Source organism: Rhinichthys klamathensis, unplaced genomic scaffold, assembly GCF_029890125.1.
Source record: "Rhinichthys klamathensis goyatoka isolate OS25496 unplaced genomic scaffold, OSU_Roscu_1.1 h1tg000194l_1, whole genome shotgun sequence".
NCBI classification, from domain to species: Eukaryota; Metazoa; Chordata; class Actinopteri; order Cypriniformes; family Leuciscidae; genus Rhinichthys; species Rhinichthys klamathensis.
The window spans coordinates 1,500,001-1,527,082 of NW_026606720.1; the positions used below are offsets into that span (position 1 = coordinate 1,500,001).

General features: G+C 40.3%; 1 protein-coding gene across 3 annotated transcripts in view; it reads left to right on the forward strand.

Moving 5' to 3' along the window:
• Window positions 1-27,082, forward strand: part of tfdp2 (transcription factor Dp-2) — a 54,969-nt gene that overhangs the window by 20,297 nt on the left and 7,590 nt on the right. Inside the window, exons 1-7 of one of the 3 annotated variants that reach the window (XM_056262581.1) lie at window positions 539-714; window positions 10,623-10,711; window positions 14,969-15,099; window positions 15,337-15,384; window positions 15,502-15,534; window positions 24,859-25,021; window positions 25,798-25,944. In XM_056262581.1, the coding sequence (XP_056118556.1) occupies window positions 627-714; window positions 10,623-10,711; window positions 14,969-15,099; window positions 15,337-15,384; window positions 15,502-15,534; window positions 24,859-25,021; window positions 25,798-25,944 (699 nt within the window). In that variant the 5' untranslated portion in view covers window positions 539-626. Of the gene's footprint in view, window positions 1-538; window positions 715-927; window positions 1,046-10,622; window positions 10,712-14,968; window positions 15,100-15,336; window positions 15,385-15,501; window positions 15,535-24,858; window positions 25,022-25,797; window positions 25,945-27,082 lie in introns of those variants that run through there. The other 2 variants (XM_056262583.1, XM_056262582.1) reach the window with 2 other exon arrangements.

A 27,082-nucleotide genomic window follows, 5' to 3' on the forward strand; every position in this document is an offset into this window, starting at 1 on the left:
GTCCTTTCTATGGCATGAATGATTAACAATATTGCCTTAAGCAGCCCATTAATAAAAATGATGATGTTAAAAACGGCTACAGTCTTTGTTGGAGTGAGTGAAGACAACAATTTGTTTTTCTAGTCTTTTCAAGTCAGTATGTGATTGAATACTTTTTAATTGTCATTGGCACTCATCCAATTGTGAGTTTTCGGGTGCCAAATAAAGCTCCCGCACACCAAACACATCCAGATGTGCTCTCCCCGAGACCTGCAGTAATGCGAGCCCTGCCAGCTCGGGCCGGTCCTACGCCGGGAGAACATGTGTTCAGGCCGCTCCATCGCGCAGCCACACATCCATTCAGTTCTCATGCTCTCTGGGGCTTCCCACTGCTCTCAGATCAGGTCAGGCCAGAGCAAGCGAGCGCCCATCGCCTGTGAGTGGCCTGCAGGAGCTGCCGTGTGTGTGTGTGTGTGTGTGTGTGTGTGTGTACGGATGGAGGAAGTCCTGTGGCAGGCGCTCACACACACGCTCTCATTGAGTGCGCACGTTTCCCACTCGGCATGGGTGAAAGTCCAAGTGTGTGTGGATGGACTCCCTCTGCGCTCGCTCGGCAATGCCTGCCGAGCCTCTCAAGTTTCCACTGAATGGTAACAAAAGGGACACTGAGCGAGAGAGAGAGAGCAACACCAGGTCCCAGCCTGCCTTCGAAACATGCTCTCCACTCCTCTTCAGGTAAATCCTGCAGCCCAGACCTTTTCTCTTCTTTTTTTCTTCATTCTCGCTCTTTGTGCATTCAGGGATTGTGTCGGAGCAGCTGGGAAGGCTGCACGTGTGTTGGGACGGCACGCTGAGAGGAACACACACACACATACACACACACACACACACACTCTCTCTCTCTGGGTCACTGTGGAAGTTCCTCCACAGATCTGCGTTCAGTGGGAGGAGGGGTGAAGCGGGCGTCCCAGTCTGTGTGTGGGACAAGAACTTGAGCTTTATTAGGAAACGAATAGTTAAAGGTGAAGTATGGAAGTGCTTGTCGTGCCGCTTCATAAACAAACAGGTAAATAACTGGAGAATTTGAAGGGAAGGTTATCATACAAATTGTGTACAATTTTAGAATGTATTATAAATGATTCTTTTCAAAGAAAGAGGTTATTTTCTCTTCCTAGTGTTGTTGCCAGTGTGTCGAGAGCAGCAGAGCTGGGTGGTTGAGTTGAGGTGTTTGGTGAGAACCTCTCTGATGTTGCTCAGGCACTGATGTGGTTTTCGTGTTGAGCGTGTGCTGGAGTTATGTCGTTTGTTTGGGCAGCCCCAGGAAGTAACTGTGTGTTTTCCTCCTGTTGTCTTGGGTCATGTTTAGAAGTGTTTTCTTTTCGATGTCTTGCATATATCTGTGTATCATACATTAGTGCATGTGTAAAACGCTGAGCACTTTGTGCATGTGCTTTGTAATATAACACAGAGTCGGCTCAATATTTGTGTGTGTGTGTGTGTGTGTGTTGGGCTGCTGCTCAGCTGTATTCTAATGTGGCTTTGCTCATTGTCGCTGTAAAGAGCATGTGGCACTGACGCATTCCTGCGCTGAGGCCTTGCACAAAACCCCTTCAGCCAGTCCTGCTGCTGTACGCTCACCATCTGGAGCACATTGTAAAGACTCATTCAAGCTACTTTGACACTTCCTTGCCTTTCAACGTGAAATACTGAAACTGTTTTTTTATTTTACAGGATGGTTAATCAAAAAAATGACAATTCTCACAATCATTTACTCTCCCTCATGTCATTTGAAAGCTCCCATGACTGACTTCCAACGAACACAAAATAAATCGCTGAGCCACTATTTTACATAAAATAGAATAGGCTCCAGGGAGAGAATGATATTTAAGTTGTTGTTCATTGAAAATATTTGGCTGTTGTGCAACTTTCAAAGTCATCATGAAATCAAAATTGGAATTAAATTTTAATCTGTCAGCCCTCTCGCAACCTTTTTTTTGCACTGCCACGGCATTTCCCTCCAGCAAACTGTCACTCACAGGAAATAATCAAAGAAGTTTCAGCTCAAAATATCCCACAGGTCATATATTATTGCATGCCCTATTTGGGTTGGAGGAAAAACATGCTGTTTTCGTGTGTGTATCTTTCAATAAAAATGAGCTGCTGCTCCCCACCTGCTTTCCAGAAGAGGGCTTTGCCTTTACAGCTCGTGCTTCGGATACAACAAAACTGAATAACCTCACGCAGCCAATATGTCTGAAATCGTCAATACCGGCGTTCAGCCTCGCATGAGTCGGACACCGATGGAGAGACTCAAGAAGTAATTTTTAGAATTTGTCAGAGGCAATTTGGTAACTTGATCTACATAAGCCATACAACGTGCTAACAAGCACATTTAGAAAGGCAATTTTCAAAACATTCACTACATGTACAGTGCAATACTTGCCTGTTCTGGGTATTAAATTGAATCACGAACAGTTGGTATTGATTTGTGAATCAACTTTTGTGCAAATCCTGCGCTGTACTGACCAAAGCAGTCCGGTGTAAAATGATTTGCACAAACATTTACGAATTTAGCTGATTTCTTTGGCACATTCACTTCATAAATGAAATGAATTCACTGCGTCCCCAGTGGCTCAGATGCTGGGAGTTTATGAAGACTCTTGTGTTCATTATTACAGCCAGTTATAATCTTTATGTAGCTAATATAGTTAGCTAGTCTAGCGGACTGTGTGTGGCTCACTCTCTGTTAATAGGGCAGAGATCGTCACCAGTCATGGGTGGGGCTCGATCTAACATGACGTCACTTTAGGCAGAAAACTGGGACAGCTCCGTTTGATGCACCGTTTCTGATTTATGGGGATTATATTAAATTAGTGGGTGAATTTTTACCATTATAGTAGTTGTTTACACGCACCCCGGACACACATTTATGTTCAAACACCATGTAAAAGTGATTTCAAATTTTTGCTTAATTTTATTTGTATTTGTATGTCACACCAAGTTATAAACATGTTTAGTTTAAACACTGACTTCTAATAAGTAAAAGAAATAGTAGGGCTGGGTTAAAAACATTGACTTCTCTGTTTTAATCGATTCTCAGTTTGATGAACCAATATCTCTTAACCCTTTAAGTGTCACCCCCCTTTTTTTGAATATACATGAAAATGCACATTTCGAACTTAAATGGTTGTAATTCAAGAATGCTTTGGAATATCGACGTAAGATTGGTCTTGTTTTAAAGAAGACATTTGGCAGATTCTTGTAGAAGTGAAATAAATTAAGAAAGTGAAACAGAAAAAAAGTTATAGAAGTTTGTGTTTATGAAAATGTACAATGTAAAATTTTTAATTATTCATATTTTATATAAAATATATATTTTCAAAACCTGGGCGACTCTAAAACTGCAAAAAAATCAAAGCCAAAAATCTGAACAAGTTGTGTTTCAAATTTTAGGTTGATATCTCAAAAAATGAGCTTTCAGTAAGATTTTGTTTGGGCGCAGTACCAAACTTTTTCACTAGATGACAACCAGACTCCATCACTGCCCATATAAGGGCGCCTCCATTTCCATATGTGTTTTGAGTGATATGAACCATTATTTCCACAATTTTCATACAATTTATGAAGTAGACATCCTATTCAGAAGTAATATGAGAAGTTTGGCAGATTTTGATATGATTTCAACCTCTAAGAAACATAAAAAGAACACGCATGTGCGTTTTAGCTTCCTGCCACATCATATAATTTTTTTCTTTATATAAAAAAAAAATTCAGACCTTTTTTTTTTTATATAATTGAATGGATGCTATCTTTTGAACTCTTGGAATGAAAACAAACTGAGGTTTCTACCCTTCTTTCATGATTTTTCATGTTCATCACTATTTCAAAATAAAGGTCTAAGAGTATGAAAATATTATTGTTGCAAATTGATAAATTACGGCTCCTCTGTAATTTATTTTGAAAATCAATCACCAAATATGGAAACTAGAGATTGTAAGCTTTCAAATGATATATAGTTTGTCAAGATTAGTTTAGGTTTAGTATAGGATATTACTGTTTTAAAAATGTAAAGAATTTGGGCCCACCGGTGGGCCCGTGACACTTATTAAATCTCAAGAATTAACCTTTTAATCTATGCTGTTTTCAGTTGATAAATGATTTTTTTTTTAATGTTTAAACCCTTTATGATGATCCTGTTAGTTGATCTATAATGCGCGATAGGCGCCGCCATGTTAGTTTGCGCCGCAGTTTCAGATCTGTCAGATTTACATCGCGTAAATTCATCCACTTCTCCCGAAATACATGAAAGTAAATGACCGTTGAACTGGGAGAAGAGTAGCTAAATAGTAAATGTTAGTTACTTACACAATGTGTATCTGATATGAATAAAACTCCTCGTCAATTTATATTTGAATGGATTGTTATTGCCGCTTCCATAGACATCAGTGTGCATTTTACAAACTATAGATATATTATTTTGCCATTACTCGTGTGTATTTAAATGTCCAAAACCTAAAATAAACTTCATGTGGTTCAAAACATTGAATAGTCGTAATATATGAGGAGCGCTGAGTGCGTTTGAATTTAGCAGTTGATCACGTGATGCACTGACCGCTCTAATCACACCGGTGTGACCGTACCAGGGTTTCCATTGTCCGGTAATTACCAGACATTGGCCGGGGAAAAAATTAAATGTCCGACAAAATTAAATCTCTCCGGTCAAATTGTCCGATTAAAATTGCCTAATTATCCCGCCCCCCTAACACAATCTGAATTTGAGAATAAGCCTAAAATGTATGAAGCAAAAATACACCGACATTTGGCTATGTTATAAAGTAACAGGCTCTACCGTTTGAAAGTTATGAAACAACATCGCATGCTGCATTTCAAATAAAGCGCACGCCTAGAACGGCTGTAATATAGACCTAAACAACGAACGATTGAGTGAGACGTTTCAAATATGGCCAGGTCCAGGCAGGCTAGCCTTAAAAGCTGTTTTCAGAGGCCAGACGTGACGGACGATGGTGAATCAGGAACATCTCATTATAGATCAGTGGTTCTAATCCGCGCACTCGTACAGTTTTTTTTTCTCTCATCAAAACTGAATAGCCTATGTTCATCAGTGGTTACAGCCTATATCAAGCAAGGACACGTGTGTGTGCATTTTATTTTGTGATTTCACCGGAATGAATAGAAAGTCTCCACAACGGCGATAGATTGAAACGCGCGTCCGAGTGAAGATTGCGCAACTCGCGCAGCGCGTCGTCCATGCAACTGATAGCAGCGGACATGAGCGCTCAGCTTGATTTCAGAAACAACTGATTTTAGCGCTATATCTCTTATTTAAAGGTTCTCTATGGAACTTAGCGGCCTCTAGTGGTGATGTTTCAGATTGCAACAAGAGCGCTCGTGCTCGTGTGCGTGTGCGATCTCAGGAGCGAGCATTCACTACCAGCCACACGGAGACTTTCAACGCAACGGCGAAAGCATCACACAACATGCTGGAAACTCATGTAAACTCCCACTGCAACGTTACAATAATAGGCTACTTTTATCAGCTTGACGTTGAACTAATGCTCCATGCTCGTACCATGATAACGTTACATTGACTGCATTTAGCCGACATGTGATGTTATCTAGCATAGCCTACGGCATTTCACTAACTATTCGTGTATCTTTCACAATCAACAATGTCAACACAGGTGAATGTATAATATGATAACGAAAACGGTTAGTGAACTAGACTGAACAATGTCAGTGTAACAGTAAGACAGTAGGAAGTAACATTACTGTACTGAACATGTCTGGAAATGTTTATTATAAACAATATGATAGTAGTGGGATGAGTTACGTTATAGCGTAACGATCTATAACGTAGATCTAGTACATAGGCCTAAAACAAGTATCCTAAAGCACCTTTTCTTATCCTGGAACAGTCTTTTGTATTCATTCCATGTCTCATGTAGTTTACCTTGCTATTTCATTTGAGTTTACTAATAATTCAAAAGCTCTGCCGATGTTGATCCGTGTTTTCGTCCTGAGTCGATCAGAATCACGTTTGGCCTGACGAGCTCCAGCAGATAAAACTTTGTTTTGTTTTTTATATTTATGTGGAGTTTGTGTTGGAGTGTGTGTTGTGCTGGAGGCAGGTCGTTTTTGGGTGTTATCAGACTCCATGTCGTCAGCTGCAGTGCCGTCACATAGACTGTATATAAAAAGGAGAGAGGCTCGGGAGCGCGCATGCACGTCACATCCGATGGATTTCGCGGTAAATCCGACCCGGAGACTTAACATATAAATATGAATATTGGCCTTCAGAGGTAATAGCAAAACCCGACAAGTGGATCATTGTAATGTGTGATTACAACCCCTTCACACACAGGCAATAAAAAAAGGATTCATTTTAGAAGAGAAGTTCCATATAGCACCTTTAATAGCGAACTAAATGAATGATCTGTTAGTTAACTGGAGATCTTTTATTTATTTGTGTTAGGTACATCCGTGCTTCAATGTTTAAAAAAAGTTAATGTGTGTGAAACCATAGTAAAAAACAATTGGTGTTGATTGACGCCAATCGGACGTTCATGTTTTTTTCCCGTCTATTTGAAAGTTAGGCTAAAGGCCTGTTCACACCAGGACGAATTTCGCGTGCGATATTCGCCGACGTTTAACGCCTCGTGACTAAACAATGGGCGCCACCGACGCGTAAAACGCCACGCGTAAAAGCGTCATTTAAAAAAAAAAAAACGCCTCGGGTTCGTTTTTTTGGTTTGACGCGCCGCGTCAAAAACGATCCGACCAATGAAATTGGCGCTTTTGCTCACGTGTCTGGAGCTTCTGAAGTTACAGTAAAACACAACTTGGGGGCGCTCAAACACAAAACGGTCTTGCCGAGCACACATACGTAATGGCGAAGAAGATATACAGCGTCTACACTCTGCCGGGAAGAAATAAGACGAGGAAGATGCAAGGCTAGATGAATGTAGAGCTGCTGGTCTTGTTGGTGTCTTTATAAAGAGACACCAACGACAATAAAGAACTATATGACAAACGCGACAAACTTGCTCTCTTCTTCTGAGTGACAAGCGAGTGTCAGAAGCGTAGTTGCGCAGCGCCACTTTGTGGACCGGGGTATTTCTGTTTTACATTAAGCGCCATCTAATGTCAGGGAATGAATTTGCATGTTCACTCGGCTCATCCTCAGCGAAAATCGCTTGGGTGTGAACACAAAAAACGCGTTGGAAAACGCTGCCGAATAACGCGCTCCGATATTCGTCCCGGTGTGGACGGGGCTTAATAAACATGTTGCATTCTATACGGCCTGATTATGTAATTTTTTATGTTGCATAGCCTGCCTCCAGTTTTCCTCAACTTGACTAATTAAGAGGCGATATTTGACCGGCATATCATCAAAACCGTGACCGGCACCATTTTTTTCTAGCGGAAACTCTGGACCGTACGCCTCAAAGGGTTAATAATATAGTGATGTACCAACACTTGCCGTTCCTGCAAGCTCTGCAGTTCTTCCCAACAGTTAAAGCCACGTTACGTCAGGAAAGTGTGGACTCGCAAGGGCTCAGGGTTGCCTTTGGGACCATCCACAATGCTCAGTGAAAACCAGGGAGCATCGAAGCGGAAAGCAGAAGTTTTGAAGCGCAAAACATAAATCCTGTGAGACAACTCGCCACACGTAGTGAGCCAGAGTCCTGACTGTGCTTACCAGTGCCCGAATTAGTGTACATGATATGCTGATTCACGACCTAGGCTACGTCTACATTAATCCGGATAGATTTGAAAACAGAGTTATCGTTTCAAAACGCTCTCCGGCCACACTAGCGTTTTCGAGTGTTTTCCAAAAGTTTTTCATCCACACTGAAACGTCGGAAAACGCTGAATTCGCCTTACAGCGCATGCGTAAACCCTCATACACGCTCACTGAGATGATACAGACAGTACAAGACATAATCAATTTATCACGCAATTCTCCTGGCAGGATAATTTCATTTAGCAAAATATCTCCCCATTCACTGAAGCGTCCAGGTCTCTCTCAGTCGCCATCACATGTTTGGTCTAAAGCGCGACTGCTCTCGTGTTTTGCCGCAGGACAGCAAATGCGAGTGAAATTTCTGTCATCTATGCAGGATTGTGATATGAAGAGTGAAAGGTAATAGCACATAACAGGCACAACATCGGTATCAACATGAATATCTATTGGTTCAATATGCGTCACATGACTAAACTTACGTCATCATTTTCAAACACCTCCGTTTCCACAGTCTACAACGTGAAACCAGCGTTTTCAAATGTATCCACTATGGAGAGCGTTTTCAAAAAGCTTCGTTTTCGTTGCTAGAAATGCGTCTCAGTGCGGACGGACGGACGGAAGACCACGAAGAGAAAAAGATGCGTTTTCAAACGAAACCGTGTTAGTGTGGACAAGGCCTCAGGAAGCTGATTGAGACGCTCTATGATTGCTCACTTTCGGTAGCGTTCTTTTAGAGAGGCAATCATGACTTCATTTCATTGCACATCTGCTGTTGTACTTAATGAAAAGTAAGGAAACTGCTTTGTATTGGTGTTCGGTGCATAATGTCAATAGATCATTGTCCATCTACAGCTGCAGTCGAGATAAACTTGGCTTACAAAGACACACTGTGAGCGTCACGGCTGCTGTGATGCAGACTGGACCGAGTCTGAGTGGGAAGCAGGCATGCATAGAGTGGGATTGTTGGCATGTCGTCTCATTCACACAGTTCAGGGTGTGTTCGCCCTATTGCGTGTTCGTGCGTGATTTCAAGGCCCATTTGCATGGTTTTGCATCTGATATGCCACAACCTTTACATGATTTGCATCTCTATTCAAAAGATACCACAGAATTCGAAGAAAGCATTTCAGGATTTTTGTTTTTTTCTTCAGAAGTGTCTTGCCCTCGATCTCCATACTGTAACCTTCCCTCGCTCTCAGTCTTATCCCACCGACGCAACCGTCTCTTATTCATGGGTGGGAATCACTGAAAAACACTGTTATACAGTGGCCTCAAGAAGTATCCATTCATTCACTTCATTTAAACATGTCTTGATGCTGTTGCATTGGATGATATCTGCAAATAAATGTATGCTAGAGCTTTCCTCAAAACTAACTTCACCTCTTCAAGACTTTTAAGCAGCTGATGTTGCAGGGCTTTTGTGTGGACGTGTGAGGTCCTCTCTTCTCAAGTTCACACCGGTGTCAGAGCAGAGTAGTTCATCACATCAATCCCATAAAGCCTACTGTGCCATATCTGATACACAAAGGCCTCTAAATTATCAACATGATCTAAACTTTGCTGAAAAACCTGTTGTACACCATCAACTACAAGCCTTCTGTCGTCTGATTGATCAAAGCAAAGGCCTTTTAGTGCAATTGAAAAAAAAAATGGTTTATGCGTCTTTATTCTGTGAAATCTTTACAGATTCTTGTGGTAAATGTAAGAATAACGTTTATATTGTTAGCAATATTTAAGTAATATTATATTTTAGTAATAAACACGTACTGGACTGAATCAGCTTACTTGCTTATCCATATTTTTTTTTTAGAAAAATCATGTTAAAATGTGAGCATCAAATACGATCCCTCAGGCTTTTGAGGAACATTTGTTCATCTCTCGATCATCCTTTTATTGCATTACATCATACATTTTAAAACTACAGAGCTTTGATCATGAAGCTAAGCACTGAAATATCGTCTTACTAAGACGTAATATTGGGAGATATAGAGTGAGGGCTGATATTTATATGCATTTTATGTGAGTATCTGCTATACTCTTATAAACTGATTTACATTAAAAGCTTTCATAATTTCATCTTGGCCATATCAATTTCAGCAACTGCACCAAACCGCATAGTTTTGCTCCGTTTGGGCCTCTGAATAAAATAGGTATTTTTTTCTTCCTTGAGTAGGAACTTCATATTCTCACTATATCATACTATATGAGACATAAAAGCCTGATGTATCAGATCTGATTCTCAAAAATGCACACACACACACATTTTGTCTAAAATGTTGTTTTAATGAAAGGCCACTCAGTTTATATCTAAAGCAACAGCATTCATAATTTTATGTGGCTCAAGTGTCCAAAAATACTTTTGTAATACTATAATAGACGGTTTGATGACATATGTCATCTGTGACAACTTGCCCCATAGAGTTTGAAAACATGCCCCACATCATAATAGGTCACACTCCTGAGAGTTGTGTCTATGATGGTGTGCACGTTTAACTTAATTTACATTATAATATGTATACATTTTCCTGTGCAACTTTAACAGAATGTTATAAATGTGATTTTTAGCCTTATAAATTGATTATTGGCAGCGGGATTCAACATTAAGTACTCATTTTCAGGACTGATGCTGTTGAATAGGCAGAATTATTTTAATGATACATTTCACTGCACATAAGTAATGTGAATCGCATTTATAGTTTGCTTACAGCCTGTAAAACTTAATCTGCTTGAGAGCACTAATTTGTGAGCAAATCACCATTTCCATTCAGTCAAAGCTGGGATCCATTCAAGCTTCTGCTTGTCTGTGAAATGCTTTTTCCTTTCAGAAACTCCCAGGTCTTATTTGTGAACATCAGCTTGACTATGTTTGTGTTTGCAGGCCACATTTCCCTGGTAACGCCGTCCAGCTACAGCCCAGCCGCCAAGATCACACTAGGAACGGTCAATTCAAATGTGGGAGCCCAGATGGTCAGTGTCACACACCACACCAGTGTACAAACACAAACGTCTTTAAATGCATGCAAACAAGCAGCACTTCATAATCTCTCAAACACTCAGATTAAAACTGAGGCTGCAAGTTGCTCCAGGCCAGGGTTGCAACTTTCCGGGAATTTTCATGGCTGGACACTTTCCATGGGAATTAACGGGAATAAACGGGAATTAACGGGAATATATATATATATATATATATATATATATATATGAATTAACGGGAACTAATGGGAATAAACTGGGAATTTGCTAAATTGCCGGTTAGCCTTAAATGTACTTAAATAGGGTACTTAAATGTAGTTGAAAAAAATAATAATCTTGCAGCAAAATCTTGGTTAAAACAACCAAATTTAATGCAATTTCATTTGAATTTCTACCCTGCACATTCCTCAGTCACACTTCTTACTGCAGGGCTGTTGAGGCCACACACCCTGCATGCACTGTGCATTCAAATTACAGAAAATAAATGTATATTGTAAAATATTATTACACTTTAAAAAGGCTGTTTTCTATGGGAATATATAGCCTAGTAAAGTGTAATTTATTCCTGTGAAGGCAAAGCTGAGTTTTCGGCATCATTACTCCAGTCTTCAGTGTCACATGATCCTTCAGAAATCATTATAATAAACAGTTGTGCTGCTCAATATCAATACACTACATTGATAATAACTGAGTATCAAATCAGCATATTAGAATGATTTCTGAAGGATCATGTGACACATGCAAACAAATAACATGCATAACAATTGCTGCAATAAAAATATATTTATTTTACATTTTACTAAATCAGAAGTAATTAATTGAAAAATATATCAATATGCAATAAAAACAACAACTAACATGCCTGCTACTATAACTATAACAAAATGTTTATATTTCTGTTTGTATAACAAACAGTTTATATAAATTTCCCCAAATTTTCAATTAATTCCCATAAATTCTCATAAATTCCGTTTAAGTTTCTAACTTGGAATATTTCCAAAATTCCCCAGATTAAGTTCCCATGGAAAGCCTCCGGAAATTGACCGGAAATGTTCAGCCCCTTTTGCAACACTACTCCAGACGGACTTAAATGGTTACAAAAGTGACAACATTAAAGTGCAACAGCAATTGAATCTATTCTCCATTGGCAACAGTTGTGTAAAACTCTGTGTGCATTCATCACATTTATTTTCGTGAGCATTTATATTAGTTTTGAAATGGTTTATGAAAATAATTCTGACCAAAGTAGACTGAAAATGTTGAATCAAGAATGCAAGAAGTAAAATGCAGTAAATCTGGGAAACACAATGAGGAATATTTATATTTATGCTATGATATAAATAAACTTTGTAATAAATATCAATATTTGTTTACCTACAGGATATTAAATATATCTAAAAAAATATTATTCACCAACAATGAATCAAACATATCAATTCTGTCGTCATATTTGCTATTTATGTTTGAATCGGATTAATCAGATCAAATTAGGTTAATATCAACATTCACTAATACATTAATACAATTAAAAGTTGTATCTGTTAATATTATTTAATGTACCTGAGCTTGCATTAGCTAAAAATGAGTAGTTGTATTTGTATTAACTGGCTTTAACAAAGATTAATAAATACTGTAACAAATGTATTGCTCATTATCAATGTTGGTTAATGACAACTAATGTTAAGTAGAGAGACGTTATTGTACAGTGTAACCGATAAAAAAACAAAAAGTGTTAACTTTACCCATCCAAGCTCTTTGTGTAAATGCTGTGCTGTAGTTCGGTCTGCAGCCATTGGTGGGCAGTGATGCTTCACAGAACAGTGATTCACTGACTCCACTGCATGTGCTGCACTGCTGTACATGGACAACAGGAGACTGAAGGGGTGGGAAGAGGAGGGTGTTTACGGGTCAGTATGGCTGCACTCAGCAGAACAAAAGCAAGGAATGCTGAGAAGATGGACTCACACAAAGGAGTTTAAAGGGAAGGAAAGACACTGATGTAAGGGGAGGAAGTTGGAGAGAGAGACCTTGATGAACTGAAGTTTGACAACAATGCTGCCGTAAACATGTCTTCTGTGTAAATGCATACATTTAAAGTGAAATGTCATTTTTTTCAGTGCTAAAATATTTAATTCTATACTAGCTTAATAGTAAACTGCAATTAGGCAATTGTTAGGTTTACTTCCTGAAGAGTGTAAGCACTCATGCTTCGTTTGCATGTACTAACATGTGATTTTCGCGTCCTGTTTGTCTCAATGGCAGTAGGACTGCATGCGAAACCTGTTTGGAAGCAGCCATTATTTTTGCAGTTGCGTTTAGTGCCGCTAGTGATGCAGAAATGACACCCTTCACCAAACAACGAGTCCAGTGATGGACGGACCTCGTGTGTGATGGGCCGAAAGCATGAAAGCAGAGGCTGAGAGGAGAACAGAAGCGCGCTGTGTGCCCGCACCTCTGCTAATGAGCTTATTAACGGCCCTCGTTAGGACCCTCACTCACTCGTTACAGAGATGTGTGGCACACTTACGCACAGATTCCTTTCCGGCCCAGTAGATCTCACAGTTTACAAGACGTAAAAACGGTGAACTTCACAGAGTCTACACAGTCATACTTCCTACTTTAGTAGGTGGAACAATATGACATGATATACAAGTTAAATAGTATGCGTTTACTACAGTGTTGTCACATGACTTAGTCTTGTTAATGTTTACTAAAACTAAAACTTTTAATTTATATATATATACACATATCACATTAAATGACAAAAGCACATAACACCATTACTAAAACTTAAACTAAAATGAAAATAAAACCTCATTCAAAATATAAATAAATATAACGGAGATAAAAAAAACGTATATTGTGGTCACAAATTAACAATTCGCTCCCACGACTTACAGCGCGTTTTAAGTAAATTGTACGCTCGTTATAATAATTTGTTCCCCTGATTTACTAAATCGTGGCCATGTTGTAATAATTTGTTTCCTTGTTTTAATTAAATCAAAACAAGGGAACAAATTAGTTTAAAGTGGCCACGATTTCCTAAAATGAGTAAACAAATTAAAACGAGTGAAAGAATTCTTAATTCGTGGCCACAATATATATATTTGTATCCGTATGCTTAGACATTATGCTGCATACTTAAATCAGTTTGTCAAAATATCAGATTCCAGTTTGCATGTTAAAAATAAAACATAAGGTTTTGTATTTAAATATGAAAAAGATAAGTTGAATGACATGGTAAGTTAAATAAATTAAAAAAATTGTGGCTGTACGATTCCTCGTTCATTCATCGCACTGGAAATAGATTTGAACACAAAGCATTGTGGGATACAGCAGGTGCGAGACCAGAAATGCTCAAGGTGACGACCATTCATAACACATAAAACATTCATATGCACCTATAGGGAGAGGAAAAGCTAGGAAATCGCCTGCAGCTGACCATGGAAACTTCCATTTCATAATTCCGTTAACTAAATAAATATAGTGTGATAAGATAATTATTGTTATATTATAATTATTGTTTATGAAATTATTGCATACATTCATATTTGGAAAATGAAGGGCGCATCTGTAGCTACGCCACTGGTACACAGTGCACAATGCAATATGCCATTTACTGCACGTTTGGCTGAAACATTTTTTTATTGTGATCTGATGTGTGTTTTTCAACCACAAAGTTTTCATATTCATATCTCATACGCACCGCATACTGCACAGAATGTACCAGTTGTATGGTAGCGAGCCTTTCTGAATATATCTAGGGCTAGGAGGATGATAAATCTCTGCAGTGATGGATGAGGATGTCCTTGCTGATCCCCAGGGGCTGTGCACACACTCGTATGAGGAGAGATCCAGGTTAGCGGAGAGGAAGACAGAGAGTCAGGGAGGCCCTCATACACCATCACAGATCATTTACATGTGGGTGAATGGGAACATGCAGCAACTCTACAGTGGAGGTCGCCCATATCAAAAACGTCTATTGTACCTATAGAAATCTATCCGTTAGCATTCTCTCTCATCTCAATGCAGTCGTTCACTGGAAGTACACAACCTGGATGCTGCCGTCTATGAATTATGACATGTTTTTGTTTTTCCCCCATAATGGTGTAGTTACAGCATCCACCAGCAGGGGCTGACTGCCAAAACTCACATGAAGTGATACTCTCTACCGGTCTTAACTTGTCACCTTACTATCTTCAGTTATAATTTGCATAACCTTACACTGTTTTTTGTTTTCCCATTCTGTAGATTTTAAGCACACCACAGAGAGTGTCTCACCCTGGAGGCATCCTCATCGGCAGCCCGTTTACGCCGCACACCCCACCGGTTGCAATGGTTACTCAGGCACACCCTCCCGAGGGCAACGAGTGGACCCCGGGGTGAGCCACGTGCACGCTTCTCATGCACTGATTTTAATGGGAATAAAGCGCTCCTATCGCACTCTAATGTCCTCATATGAAGTGATGGGAGTTTGTTTTCTGCTTGAGTTTGGAGAAGCATTTGTAAACTTTAAAACCGTATACAAGCTATAGATATTTTACCGATTAAAATTAAAATATGCTTGGCAAACTCAACCTTGTGTATTTGTTGACTAACTGTGGCCTTCCCCCTTGTAGGAACAAAAAAAGGACACATGACTACATTGATTCCTATTACTCAGACAGGTGGGGCATCTGTTTTCACACTTTTACAGTTTTAAAATCATGTTTAAAAAGATTTTTGTAAATGTATCAGAGGATTAGAAGAAAGGGAGATGACACTTGAGCACTTGTGTTTTGCAGGGACGGACTGTGTTTGAGTGACTCCTCGTCCAGGTAAGTGAGTTGAGTTGGGGGACACTGGGATCAATAGACACACTTGTCTTTAAATGGATGTGCCCATGAGACGTGTGTGTGTGCGCGAGAGAAAGAGAGCTGTAGTCTCACTAGGATTTATGAGGCTCAGATGTTAAGCAGGACAGCGGAGGATCACAGCTGCACACCCCAGTTGTGTTTCAGAGCCCCCGTGTCCCTAATGAGTTTCTCTGTTAACATAAAACACACAGTCAAGCCCTCCTTCAGCTGCTTTTCTCTCCTAATTGAACACTACTGATGGCATGGGCATGTGCGCTGGAGTTCTCACTGAGAAACTGACGTCCGTAGTCTGTGCTAGATTTCACAGAGAGCGCTGTGCTTTCGGCGAGTGTTCATGTGCCGTTCCCCTACACTCCTGAATGTGTTACTGCTTGTCTGTTTGGTTCATGCTGACGTGTTCAGAAGTTCATCGAGATATTGTCCATATTAATACACATAATCCTCAAGTGTTTATCTAAATAATTGCTTTTACAAGTATAAATAAGTAATTTTAGCCATTCAACATAACAGTTTAATTGAAAGCCATAATTTTGAACATTTATTGGGCTTAAATATTATAAAAGCTTGTGTACTCCGGACCAGGCTGGCACATCGGCTCAAAAGGGTTTGGAGCGGGACTATCTAGGGCAGGGGTGTCCAAAGTCCGGTCCGCGGGCCAAACACGTCCCGGGGATGAATTTTAAATGGCCCGCACCTTGTTTATTAAAAAGTAAAATGGCCCACCAAATATATATTTACAAATCATGCAGTTTCACTGTGTCAGCACAAGGTGACAGCACTAGATTTCTGAAACAAAATTTGATAACTGACAAACACTGCCATTTCTGTTGCTTATGAGCAACATTAAACGCGCCAGAAGTGGAACGAAACAGACGGACCATTTATTAGCTCTAGCAAAAAACAGCTCTAGAAACAGCGCTGACATTCTCAAACAACACTGACACAGAAAACACATTTACAACACTATTCGATCCACAAATCACTAACATTTACCATGGAATTACTGTAGTAAGACTAACTGTAAATGGAATGTGGGATTTTCATATCGAGTTTTATTACATTATTAATATAGACATGTATTAACCCTCTGGGGTCTGAGGTGTTTTCAGACATGTATTAAATATTAAAGGAGTAAATAAATATAGGGCAAATTACAGAAACAAATAGTTAATTTTAATAAGAGTAGAGTTCTAACTCAGTAAAAATGTTACCCTTTAAAAATGAGTTTGTTAAAATTTTACAGATGTTACTGTTTGTGTTAATAAAAATATATTTATATCTGCGTCCCAACTCAAGCTACTGCTACTGTCAACTCAAGCTACTGTCAAATGTGCATTTCTATGAGACAAAACATGTAGGCTAATATTATTACTATTGTTTTTATATAACTATATATAATGAAGAAGTATCCGGTCCCCAGGCGTGTCCACAACATCGGATCTGGAATCAAAAAAGTTTGGGCTCCCCTGATTTAGGCTGATTTAGCCCTCCTCTGATTTAGGCTGATTTAGGGTTCCTCTGATTTAGGCTGATTTAGCCCTCCTCTGATTTAGGCTGATTTAGGGTTCCCCTGATTTAGGCTGATTTAGGGTTCCCCTGATTTAGGCTGATTTAGCCCTCCTCTGATTTAGGCTGATTTAGGCCTCCTCTGATTTAGGCTGATTTAGGGTTCCTCTGATTTAGGCTGATTTAGCCCTCCTCTGATTTAGGCTGATTTAGGGTTCCCCTGATTTAGGCTGATTTAGCCCTCCTCTGATTTAGGCTGATTTAGGGTTCCCCTGATTTAGGCTGATTTAGCCCTCCTCTGATTTAGGCTGATTTAGGGTTCCGCTGATTTAGCCCTCCTCTGATTTAGGCTGATTTAGCCCTCCTCTGATTTAGGCTGATTTAGGGTTCCTCTGATTTAGGCTGATTTAGCCCTCCTCTGATTTAGGCTGATTTAGGGTTCCCCTGATTTAGGCTGATTTAGCCCTCCTCTGATTTAGGCTGATTTAGCCCTCCTCTGATTTAGGCTGATTTAGGGTTCCTCTGATTTAGGCTGATTTAGGGTTCCCCTGATTTAGGCTGATTTAGCCCTCCTCTGATTTAGGCTGATTTAGGGTTCCCCTGATTTAGGCTGATTTAGCCCTCCTCTGATTTAGGCTGATTTAGGGTTCCCCTGATTTAGGCTGATTTAGCCCTCCTCTGATTTAGGCTGATTTAGCCCTCCTCTGATTTAGGCTGATTTAGGCCTCCTCTGATTTAGGCTGATTTAGGCCTCCCCTGATTTAGGCTGATTTAGGCTGATTTAGGGTTCCCCTTATTTAGGCTGATTTAGGCCTCCCCTGATTTAAGCCCCGTTCACACTACACGCGACCAAGCGACGCGATACCATTCATTTCAATGGGGAGCTGGCGATTTCCGGCGACACACGCGACAGCAACCGTTGGCGACCGGATGGGGCGTGTCTGGCGACGCGACAAAGTTGAGATCTGTTTAACTTTATGCAAATGAGGAGCGACTTTAGGGAGCGACAACCAATAGGAGCGGAGCGCATATGATCCCTTTCCACATCATTGGATGTCATTCATAAAGGCAACCAGTAGTGGGAACTCCCATTAGCGACCTCATCGCCAGCCACTGGCGACATGCAGCGACAAAGTCGCTTGTAGTGTGAACGGGGCTTTAGGCTGATTTAGGCCTCCCCTGATTTAGGCTGATTTAGGCATCTCCTGATTTAGGCCTCCTTTGATTTAGGCTGATTTAGGCCTCCTCTGATTTAGGCTGATTTAGGCATCCCCTGATTTAGGCCTCCTCTGATTTAGGGTTCCTCTGATTTAGGCTGATTTAGGCCTCCTCTGATTTAGGCTGATTTAGGGTTCCCTCGATTTAGGCTGATTAAGGCCTCCTCTGATTTAGGCTGATTTAGGCCTCCCCTGATTTAGGCTGATTTAGGGTTCCCCTGATTTAGGCCTCCTCTGATTTAGGCTGATTTAGGCCTCCTCTGATTTAGGCTGATTTAGGCCTCCTCTGATTTATGCTGATTTAGGCCTTCCCTGATTTATGCTGATTTAGGCCTCCCCTGATTTAGGCTGATTTAGGCCTCCCCTGATTTAGGCTGATTTAGGCCTCCCCTGATTTAGGCTGATTTAGGCCTCCTCTGATTTAGGCTGATTTTGGCCTCCCCTGATTTAGGCCTCTTCTGATTTAGGCTGATTTAGGCATCCCGTGATTTAGGCCTCATCTGATTTAGGGTTCCCCTGATTTAGGCCTCCTCTGATTTATGCTGATTTAGGCCTCCTCTGATTTAGGCTGATTTAGGCCTCCCCTGATTTAGGCCTCCTCTGATTTAGGCTGATTTAGGGTTCCCCCGATTTAGGCTGATTTAGGCCTCCTCTGATTTAGGCTGATTTAGGCCTCCGCTGATTTAGGCCTCCTCTGATTTAGGCTGATTTAGGCCTCCTCTGATTTAGGTCTCCTCTGATTTAGGCTGATTTAAGGTTCCCCTGATTTAGGCTGATTTAGGCCTCCTCTGATTTAGGCTGATTTAGGCCTCCTCTGATTTAGGCTGATTTAGGCCTTCTCTGATTTAGGCTGATTTAGGCCTCCTCTGATTCAGGCTGATTTAGGCCTCCTCTGATTCAGGCTGATTTAGGGTTCCTCTGATTTAGTCCTCCCCTGATTTAGGCTGATTTAGGCCTCCCCTGATTTAGGCTGATTTAGGCCTCCTCTGATTTAGGCTGATTTAGGGTTCCTCTGATTTAGGCTGATTTAGGGTTCCCCTGATTTAGGCCTCCTTTGATTTAGGCCTCCTCTGATTTTGGCTGATTTAGGGTTCCTCTGATTTAGGCTGATTTAGGGTTCCTCTGATTTAGGCTGATTTAGGGTTCCCCTGATTTAGGCCTCCTCTGATTTAGGCCTCCTCTGATTTAGGCTGATTTAGGCCTCCTCTGATTCAGGCTGATTTAGGGTTCCTCTGATTTAGGCTGATTTAGGCCTCCTCTGATTAAGGCTGATTTAGGGATCCTCTGATTTAGGCTGATTTAGGGTTCCCCTGATTTAGGCCTCCTCTGATTTAGGCTTCCTCTGATTTTGGCTGATTTAGGGTTCCTCTGATTTAGGCTGATTTAGGCCTCCCCTGATTTAGGCCTCCCCTGATTTAGGCCTCCCCTGATTTAGGCCTCTTCTGATTTAGGCCTCCTCTGATTTAGGCTGATTTAGGCCTCCTCTGATTTAGACCAGTAGCATACGGGGGGAGGAGGGTAGCATTCGGGAAACCTGTTTGAATATGGTCACTTAATCGTTAATAACTAAATATTTGCAATTTTATATTCCAATTTGATAGTTATTCCCTGTTTAAGCCCCCGTGAATTATTTATAGCGTTTCTTTGAATTGCTCACAGTACAAACACAGACACAGACCGTTACCCTTCTGTGACTCTCCTCTTTTTTGCTGCATTCTGGCAGATGTGTCTTCTCCTGCGAAAGGTCAGATGAATCTCCCTCCCCCTCTCCTCTCTTTCCACTTCCTCTTTTTCAGCACTCCATCTTTCCCTCCCTCCCTCTCTCTCTCTCTCTCTCTCTCTCCCTCTCCATCTTTCCATCCCTCTCTCTCTCTCTCTATCTCTCTCTCTATCTCTCTCCCTCTCCATCTCTTCCATCCTCTCTCTCTCTCTCTCTCTCTCTCTCTCTCTCTCTCTCTCTCTCTCTCTCTCTCTCTCTCTCTCTCTCTCTCTCTCTCTCTCTCTCTCTCTCTCTCTCTCTCTCTCTCTCCCCCTCTCCCTCTCTCTCTCTCTCTCTCTCTCTCTCTCTCTCTTCTGTCCTGAGACTGCATTTCTCTGATGCTAAAACATTCTTCACAGGGGGGGACACATCTCAGCACTGTTGCTAAGCAGAAACCAGTGTGTGTGTGCATGTATGTTACGTGTAAATGCGTGTCATATTCACAGCCACACACACAGAGCTGCGTGAGAGTCCCTCTTACAGCATTGCAGTACTTCCAGTCAATTAGAGGTGAATGTTGGTGAGCTGGGGGTCTGGAACTAATATGTCCTGACGACTGAAACCCCAATCAGCCGCTACTGCACCCCCCGTCCCCTCCCTTCCCCCGTGTTCCTCCTGTTTCTCCGTACCTCTCTCCTTCATTGAGTGACAGTTATGTAATTCACCCCACAGTGCAGTGGCGTTTTTTCATACGCATGTGTGAGAGAGAAAGAATGAGTGATTTTTCCTCCGGACTATTCCCATTTGTGTACTTGGCACACCATCGAACCCTGAGCCATCTCTTTGTTTTAACTCTAACAAGCGCTCGCACGCACCACAGCCTCTGCGGCACACATGCACTCGACATCGGATGATGCATCACGGCATGAGGAACAATGGGGTAATAATGTAATAATCCGCATACAGACGGATTATGTAACCTGCTAGTACCTGTAAAGCCCAGAGTATACCTCAGATTTTACGTATATTCTAGCGAATGCGTATAGCAGAATGCACGGCCTTTTAAATTATACTTAATTTGATAGCTATGGTTATTTTTGCTTGCTGGCATCATGAGCACAAGTCGGAATGATTTTTAAATTCACCCTATCTATTTTGTAAATGCTTGTTATAGATCTTATTGTGAACAAATGTATGCCAGACTTCTCCAAACATTTAGTCCGCTTTATCCTAACCCCTCCACAATCGACTGCAAGCTCACATTCATTTTTAAGTGCAACGCCCACATCTTAAAATCCAATCAACATCCGTTGGTTAGACCCACTTCCTACATTGTTTCTTTCATTTTTAATAAACCGTTACATTCGGATGCATGTCACAATACAAATGAAAAGGAGTGTCACTACTTGCGTTTCATTACAATTTTTAAAGTCGTTATATATAATGGTATATAACCAAAAAAAAGTAGTTTTTAGGTAGTACATAGGAAATGCGCTATATTAATAAAAAAAAAAAATTATCTTAGGTTTTGCAAAGTAACAACTTTACGTTTTATTTCGTTTTTAGAGTCTAGTGCTTTATTCTCATGTGGTCTGTTTTATTCAAGCGGCAACCTTCCTGTCTCATTGGAAACCAACACGGAAGGGACTTAAACTGCAATTCATCGACTGGCCACTAGAGTCTGGATGCAAAAGAGAGTCAATCCCATAGACCCCCATGTTAATATGCCCAGTTTTACAGCAGAAAAAGTATGTTTACAGCCTGGTACAAAAAGTGGTTTTGGTCTATATAGCTTATTTTGCCCTTCATGACAACTGTGAGGGTGGTGATTTTTTTTTTTTTTATAACTCATCCGTTTAAATTATATTAAGCCTCAAAGTTCTGCATGATTAAGGGCGTGCCCACTTGAGTGACAGGTGGTTTGCTGCTGCTGTCACTGCTAGCCGTTTGCCTGCTGTCTGTTAGCGTCACGTCACCTCAGCTAATCCGCGAATTTTGCCCATTTTTGTTTATCCGGGAGTGACGCGCTTACAAGATGATGGCGACGGCCGGCTCCGCCCACTTTAAGCTTGAAAAATGCTCTTCAGAAACCTACGGGTGACGTCACGGACACTATGTCCATTGTTTTATACAGTCCATGGTTTTATTTGTGACACACGTTCACCGACCCTTTCTCTGTCCTTCATAAATAAATTGAGTGAATGAGTGTGGTTGTATGCATTGCAGTGGTGCCGTCGACGTCACTTTGAGTCAGTCACTCGCACTCTCACACACGTATCATGTGTGTGCTTGTTTTCCCACCTCTGTGGGTTGAACTTGACGCATCTTGCAGTGAGCTACAGTGACACGACCCAGGGCCAAGGACCCAGTGAAACACGAAGCAAACATGAAAACGTGCATACACATGCATGCCGGGAGCACAAAGAGTGTCACAGCCCTGGACATGCCAGATTGTATGTGTGTGATGTGTGTTCTGGTTAGTGAAATATAGGATCACACACTTGAATCAACAAATGACAAATAGGTTATGATGGGTGTAAATGAAATATAGGATGAAAAGTTATTGTGCAACACATATCTGCCATTTGTAACCGGAAAGAAGTGTCTCCGCTCATGCTCAAGGCACGTCACTCTCGAACGTGTCGTCTACAGTTACAGAGAACAGAGCTGTTTGCTGGTTCACAAACCACTTTAAACAACAGCCTGTCATAAGACTTCCTAAGGCCACATCCACACGAAGCCAATCCCCCCCCCCCCCCCCCTGTTCAACATTTTTTATTCGAAAACACTGCTTCGTCTCAAGAAATATCTGTGTACACACAAAACCACTGAAACCGACTCAAAACGATGTAGTATACATGCCAGACCAGTATGTGGTGCTGTAATTCTGCCACAGAGATGCACTAAAAGATACACGGGGAAGAAGGCTTGGAGTATGCGCATAAACCTTGCGCGATTTATACAATAATATTAGACTCAGTAGCTTCTTCTTTTCTTTTTCTTTTTTTTTTCACCAAGAACTTATTATTATTGAACAATATGAACAACCATAAATGGCCTGGTACAAAATAGGGATTTTTGTACCAGGCCATTGATTTTTGAATATTCAATTAGTTAGCGGACGCATAAAGCTTGCCACAAAGAACCGGCAAAGTAATCATTATTATGTGTCAAATATAGCAAGGAGACATTTTAATTGTTTATTAATAAACTAGTGTTTTCCGTGTTAGTCTCGGCTGCAACGATGCTGACGATGCTGACTCGCCTATAGAGAGAAATGCACATTTCATACGGATTACATAAGAGAGTTGTCTGTTTCTTTTTGTTTCGAATTGTTTTGTTTAGACATTTCAAGCTTTCTAAATATGTATTTCTGAGTTTCAGTTCATTTATGAGACGGCTCCAGCTCCAGCGCCGCCGCCTCCATGTCCTGATTATATTTTATGCTATATTTGCTTCTTATTTATTAAATCCAGGCAATTGCTTGATGAAACATTGATGACAATTCAGATACAATTTATACAAAACGAAATTCACTTTAAAGAAAGGCTTTATACAAAAAAAAAAAAATGAAGTGGTCAAATTTATGTCTGACCCACTCCATATATTGCGCATCTTATGATCCTATCTTACTCATGCTGTTCACTTTTCATATAGGCTAATCAACATAGATTAACATAGTTTTTAAACATAAATATTAAACTAAATACGTTTTCTTTAATGGCTACAACACGTAGGCCTACAGAGGAATTGAATGTTGGAGCTGAATATGAGCGGTGCGTTTTTCGAATAATAATCAAATAGCCTAATTCATCGAATATTATTTTTTGCTTGAAATGCCCATCCCTACAAAATACGAAATGTCTTAATCATATTAGCAATATACAGCTAAACACGTCTCCGTGTGGACGCGAGAGTGTGTGTGTGTGTGTGTATATGAGAACTCAAAGGTACAGGGAGTATGTATGGCCACTAATCTTTTTCCCAGACATACGTTTGGGAAACATGTTTTGTCTGCTGGGAATTCTTGGACACACATTTACAGTTGCAAATTTTGTTCGGTCACTTTTCAACCCTAAAGTGGAAGAAACAAACTAATTTATATTTTACATGGAGAAAATGGAGCCTTATTAAGGGGCCGTTTACACAACACCGTTTCAACTAAAAATGGCAAACTTTTTATGCGTTTTGGCCGTTCATTTACACGACAACAGCGTTTTGGGGGCCTAAAAATGCAAACTTTTGAAAACAGTTTTCAAAGTGCAAGTTTTTGAAAACGATACCGTGATCATCTCTGTGTAAACTACAAAAAGATTAATTTGTGAAAACATCGCATGTGTATTACAGTCTATAGTGTTTCTTTACAAAGTGACATTGCCAACTACTGGCCTGGCATGAATAATACAACATTTATAATAATTTTCGCGGATCTGTGTGAACGCAGATCGTTTTGACAATGTTGTCGTCTGTTCGTGGAAAATGCAAAGGAAAAACTTTTCTATTTTTAGTATATCGTTGTCGTGTGAACGTACCCCTAGTATAAATGTTTTTTTTGTATGTAGTATGTTTTACTACAATGCATTCATTTTTTTTATTAAAAGGAAACCAACATTTAACATTTATTTTCATGTATATGTATATGTATATATATATATATATATATATATATATATATATATATATATATATATGTATATAATGTGTATAATTGTGTATATGTATGGATGTGTGTATGTGTTGAATATTGATTTGCTTTCTATTAAAAATGAATGCTACTAATCTTGACAATCTTTATTGTACTACCCTTTACATTTAGTGTCCAAGTATGAGTCGTGCAAACTCTCTCTTCCTCTGTCTCTGCAGTAAGAGATTGAAGAGGGCAGATAAGAACGGGAAAGGCCTGAGGCACTTCTCCATGAAGGTGTGCGAGAAGGTACAAAAGAAAGGCACCACGTCTTACAACGAGGTGGCCGATGAGCTGGTGTCCGAGTTCACACACGCCAGCAGCCTGATGCCCGCCGACTCGGTGAGTGCCACGAGATCATAAGACTGTAAGCTTCATTTCGAATTATTTTTTACCGTTGGTCTGTTTAGCGATTTGAAAAAAGAAAAGAACAACTTTACCACAAGTATTAAAATTGGGTGCATAACTCCCGCACTCAGCCTTAAAAGTCATGGATTTTGCATAATGCTTTCTTACAGAGCCATTTGATATTGATCTAAAAAGACTGTCCTTGTCTTGGACTGCTCTTTCAGATATGAAATATGCATATAGTTACCATTATGCCTCCCCTAGATGACCATCACTTACTCGGTGTCTGTTTGCACAACAGAATAATACAGAACTGGGCCAATAAAATACAGTGAAGTTCTACAGGTTCGTCCTGCGGCCTCTCGTGTTAATATGAGCTGTGATTTATCGGCCTGTGGTTTATGAAGAACGTTGAGCACTTCCTGTCGTCCTGCACAACGTCCACCTCTCGTCTGGCCGTATCCCAAAACCATAAGCAGGAACAGACACTTAATGTTGATCTCAGATAATATCTCTTTTATAATGAGAGTTTGGGTTTTGACCGCTGGCCTTAGATCATTACATAACAACTGTTTCTACCTAGAGTGAGAGTGGCGTGTTGTGAATATTTTCCGGTATTAGTTCTGACAGTCCACCGGTTTTAATCTCTCTGCCCTGGAATGCTAGAAGGACAAAGACTGAAAGAGACAAAGAGTCAAAGCACGACTGGATGATCACACATCTCCATGCGCTTTGTGACATTAATAGAGGGTGTGTGTTTGCACTTGCAGCAAGCGTACGACCAGAAGAACATCCGCCGGCGTGTGTATGACGCGCTCAACGTGTTGATGGCCATGAACATTATCTCCAAAGAGAAGAAGGAGATACGCTGGATTGGCCTTCCCACTAACTCAGCCCAAGAGTGTCACAACTTAGAGGTGGGTGTGTGTGAAAAGACAAATTCACTATCACAAATGACCTTCCCATTGATCCCAAAGAAGATAAATGTGCATCATCTTCCGGTTAAGCGTTCTGGCTAAAGGCCCCGATATAAAAAAAAAACTGGTGGGACGTCATTTCAAACAAAATCAGGCCAAAACAAAGTTTGTTTGGAGTTCATTTAGGGAGTTTGAAACAGCTTGCCAAAGTAATTTAATAATTACAAATACTTATTTGTATACGTGGGAGTGACAACAGCATTCTATAAACAAACTCGCACACCAGTGAACTGCATTTTTGGCAAAGCCCTGCTGTGAAGTGAACCGGGCCGGGCACTTTAAAGTCTCAATTTTAATTTCAGGAGGGTTGAAATTGGGGGTTTGGAAAACAAGAAATCACAATATTGCTTCGATGTGATAATTCAACTTTAAATGGCCATGATTTAATTAAGGAAACGCCAGCACTGCATGTTTCAAAGTAAAGACGCAGTTTGCAATCCCCAAATAGCCCACATTTATGCCTAGTGATTGTTTTGATCTACTGCTGATTAATAATACATATTTTGGTGTTTATATCATGGAGCAGGAAACTCCCCTGTAAACTCGCATTTCGGCCAGGGAAGTTTTGATGGCATTTTCTTTCCATTTTACCTCTAATGCATATGATGATGTTGTGTTTATAAGCACTGCTTTAAGTAACCGCTATAATCCTGCTGTTCCACAAGCGCCACCTTCTGGCAGAGTCAATTTGCATTTTCACCTATATTTTACCCATATTTTTACGCAGCATACACACAGTGTGAAAGCGTTTGGGCCCATTTGACGGAGAGGTCGGGCCATGCTTGTACATGTGTTTTATTTCTTGCAAACCTAATGTTTGTTTGTTTTGTTTTAGTTTTTTTTTTGTCATAAATTAAATTTGTAGTTATAATTTGTCACCACTTGTGTACTACCATCTACCATCAGCTTGAATGGGATGAGTTAATGAGTTACTTACTAGTATTTAATAAACTAATAGGTAATATTTTGCATCATATACTATCATTTTCTAGCAAAAGTATGTTTATGAATTTATAGCAGTCAAAGAGTTACATATATATCTATAATATTACAAATCAATTGATTTAGTTTTTTGCTT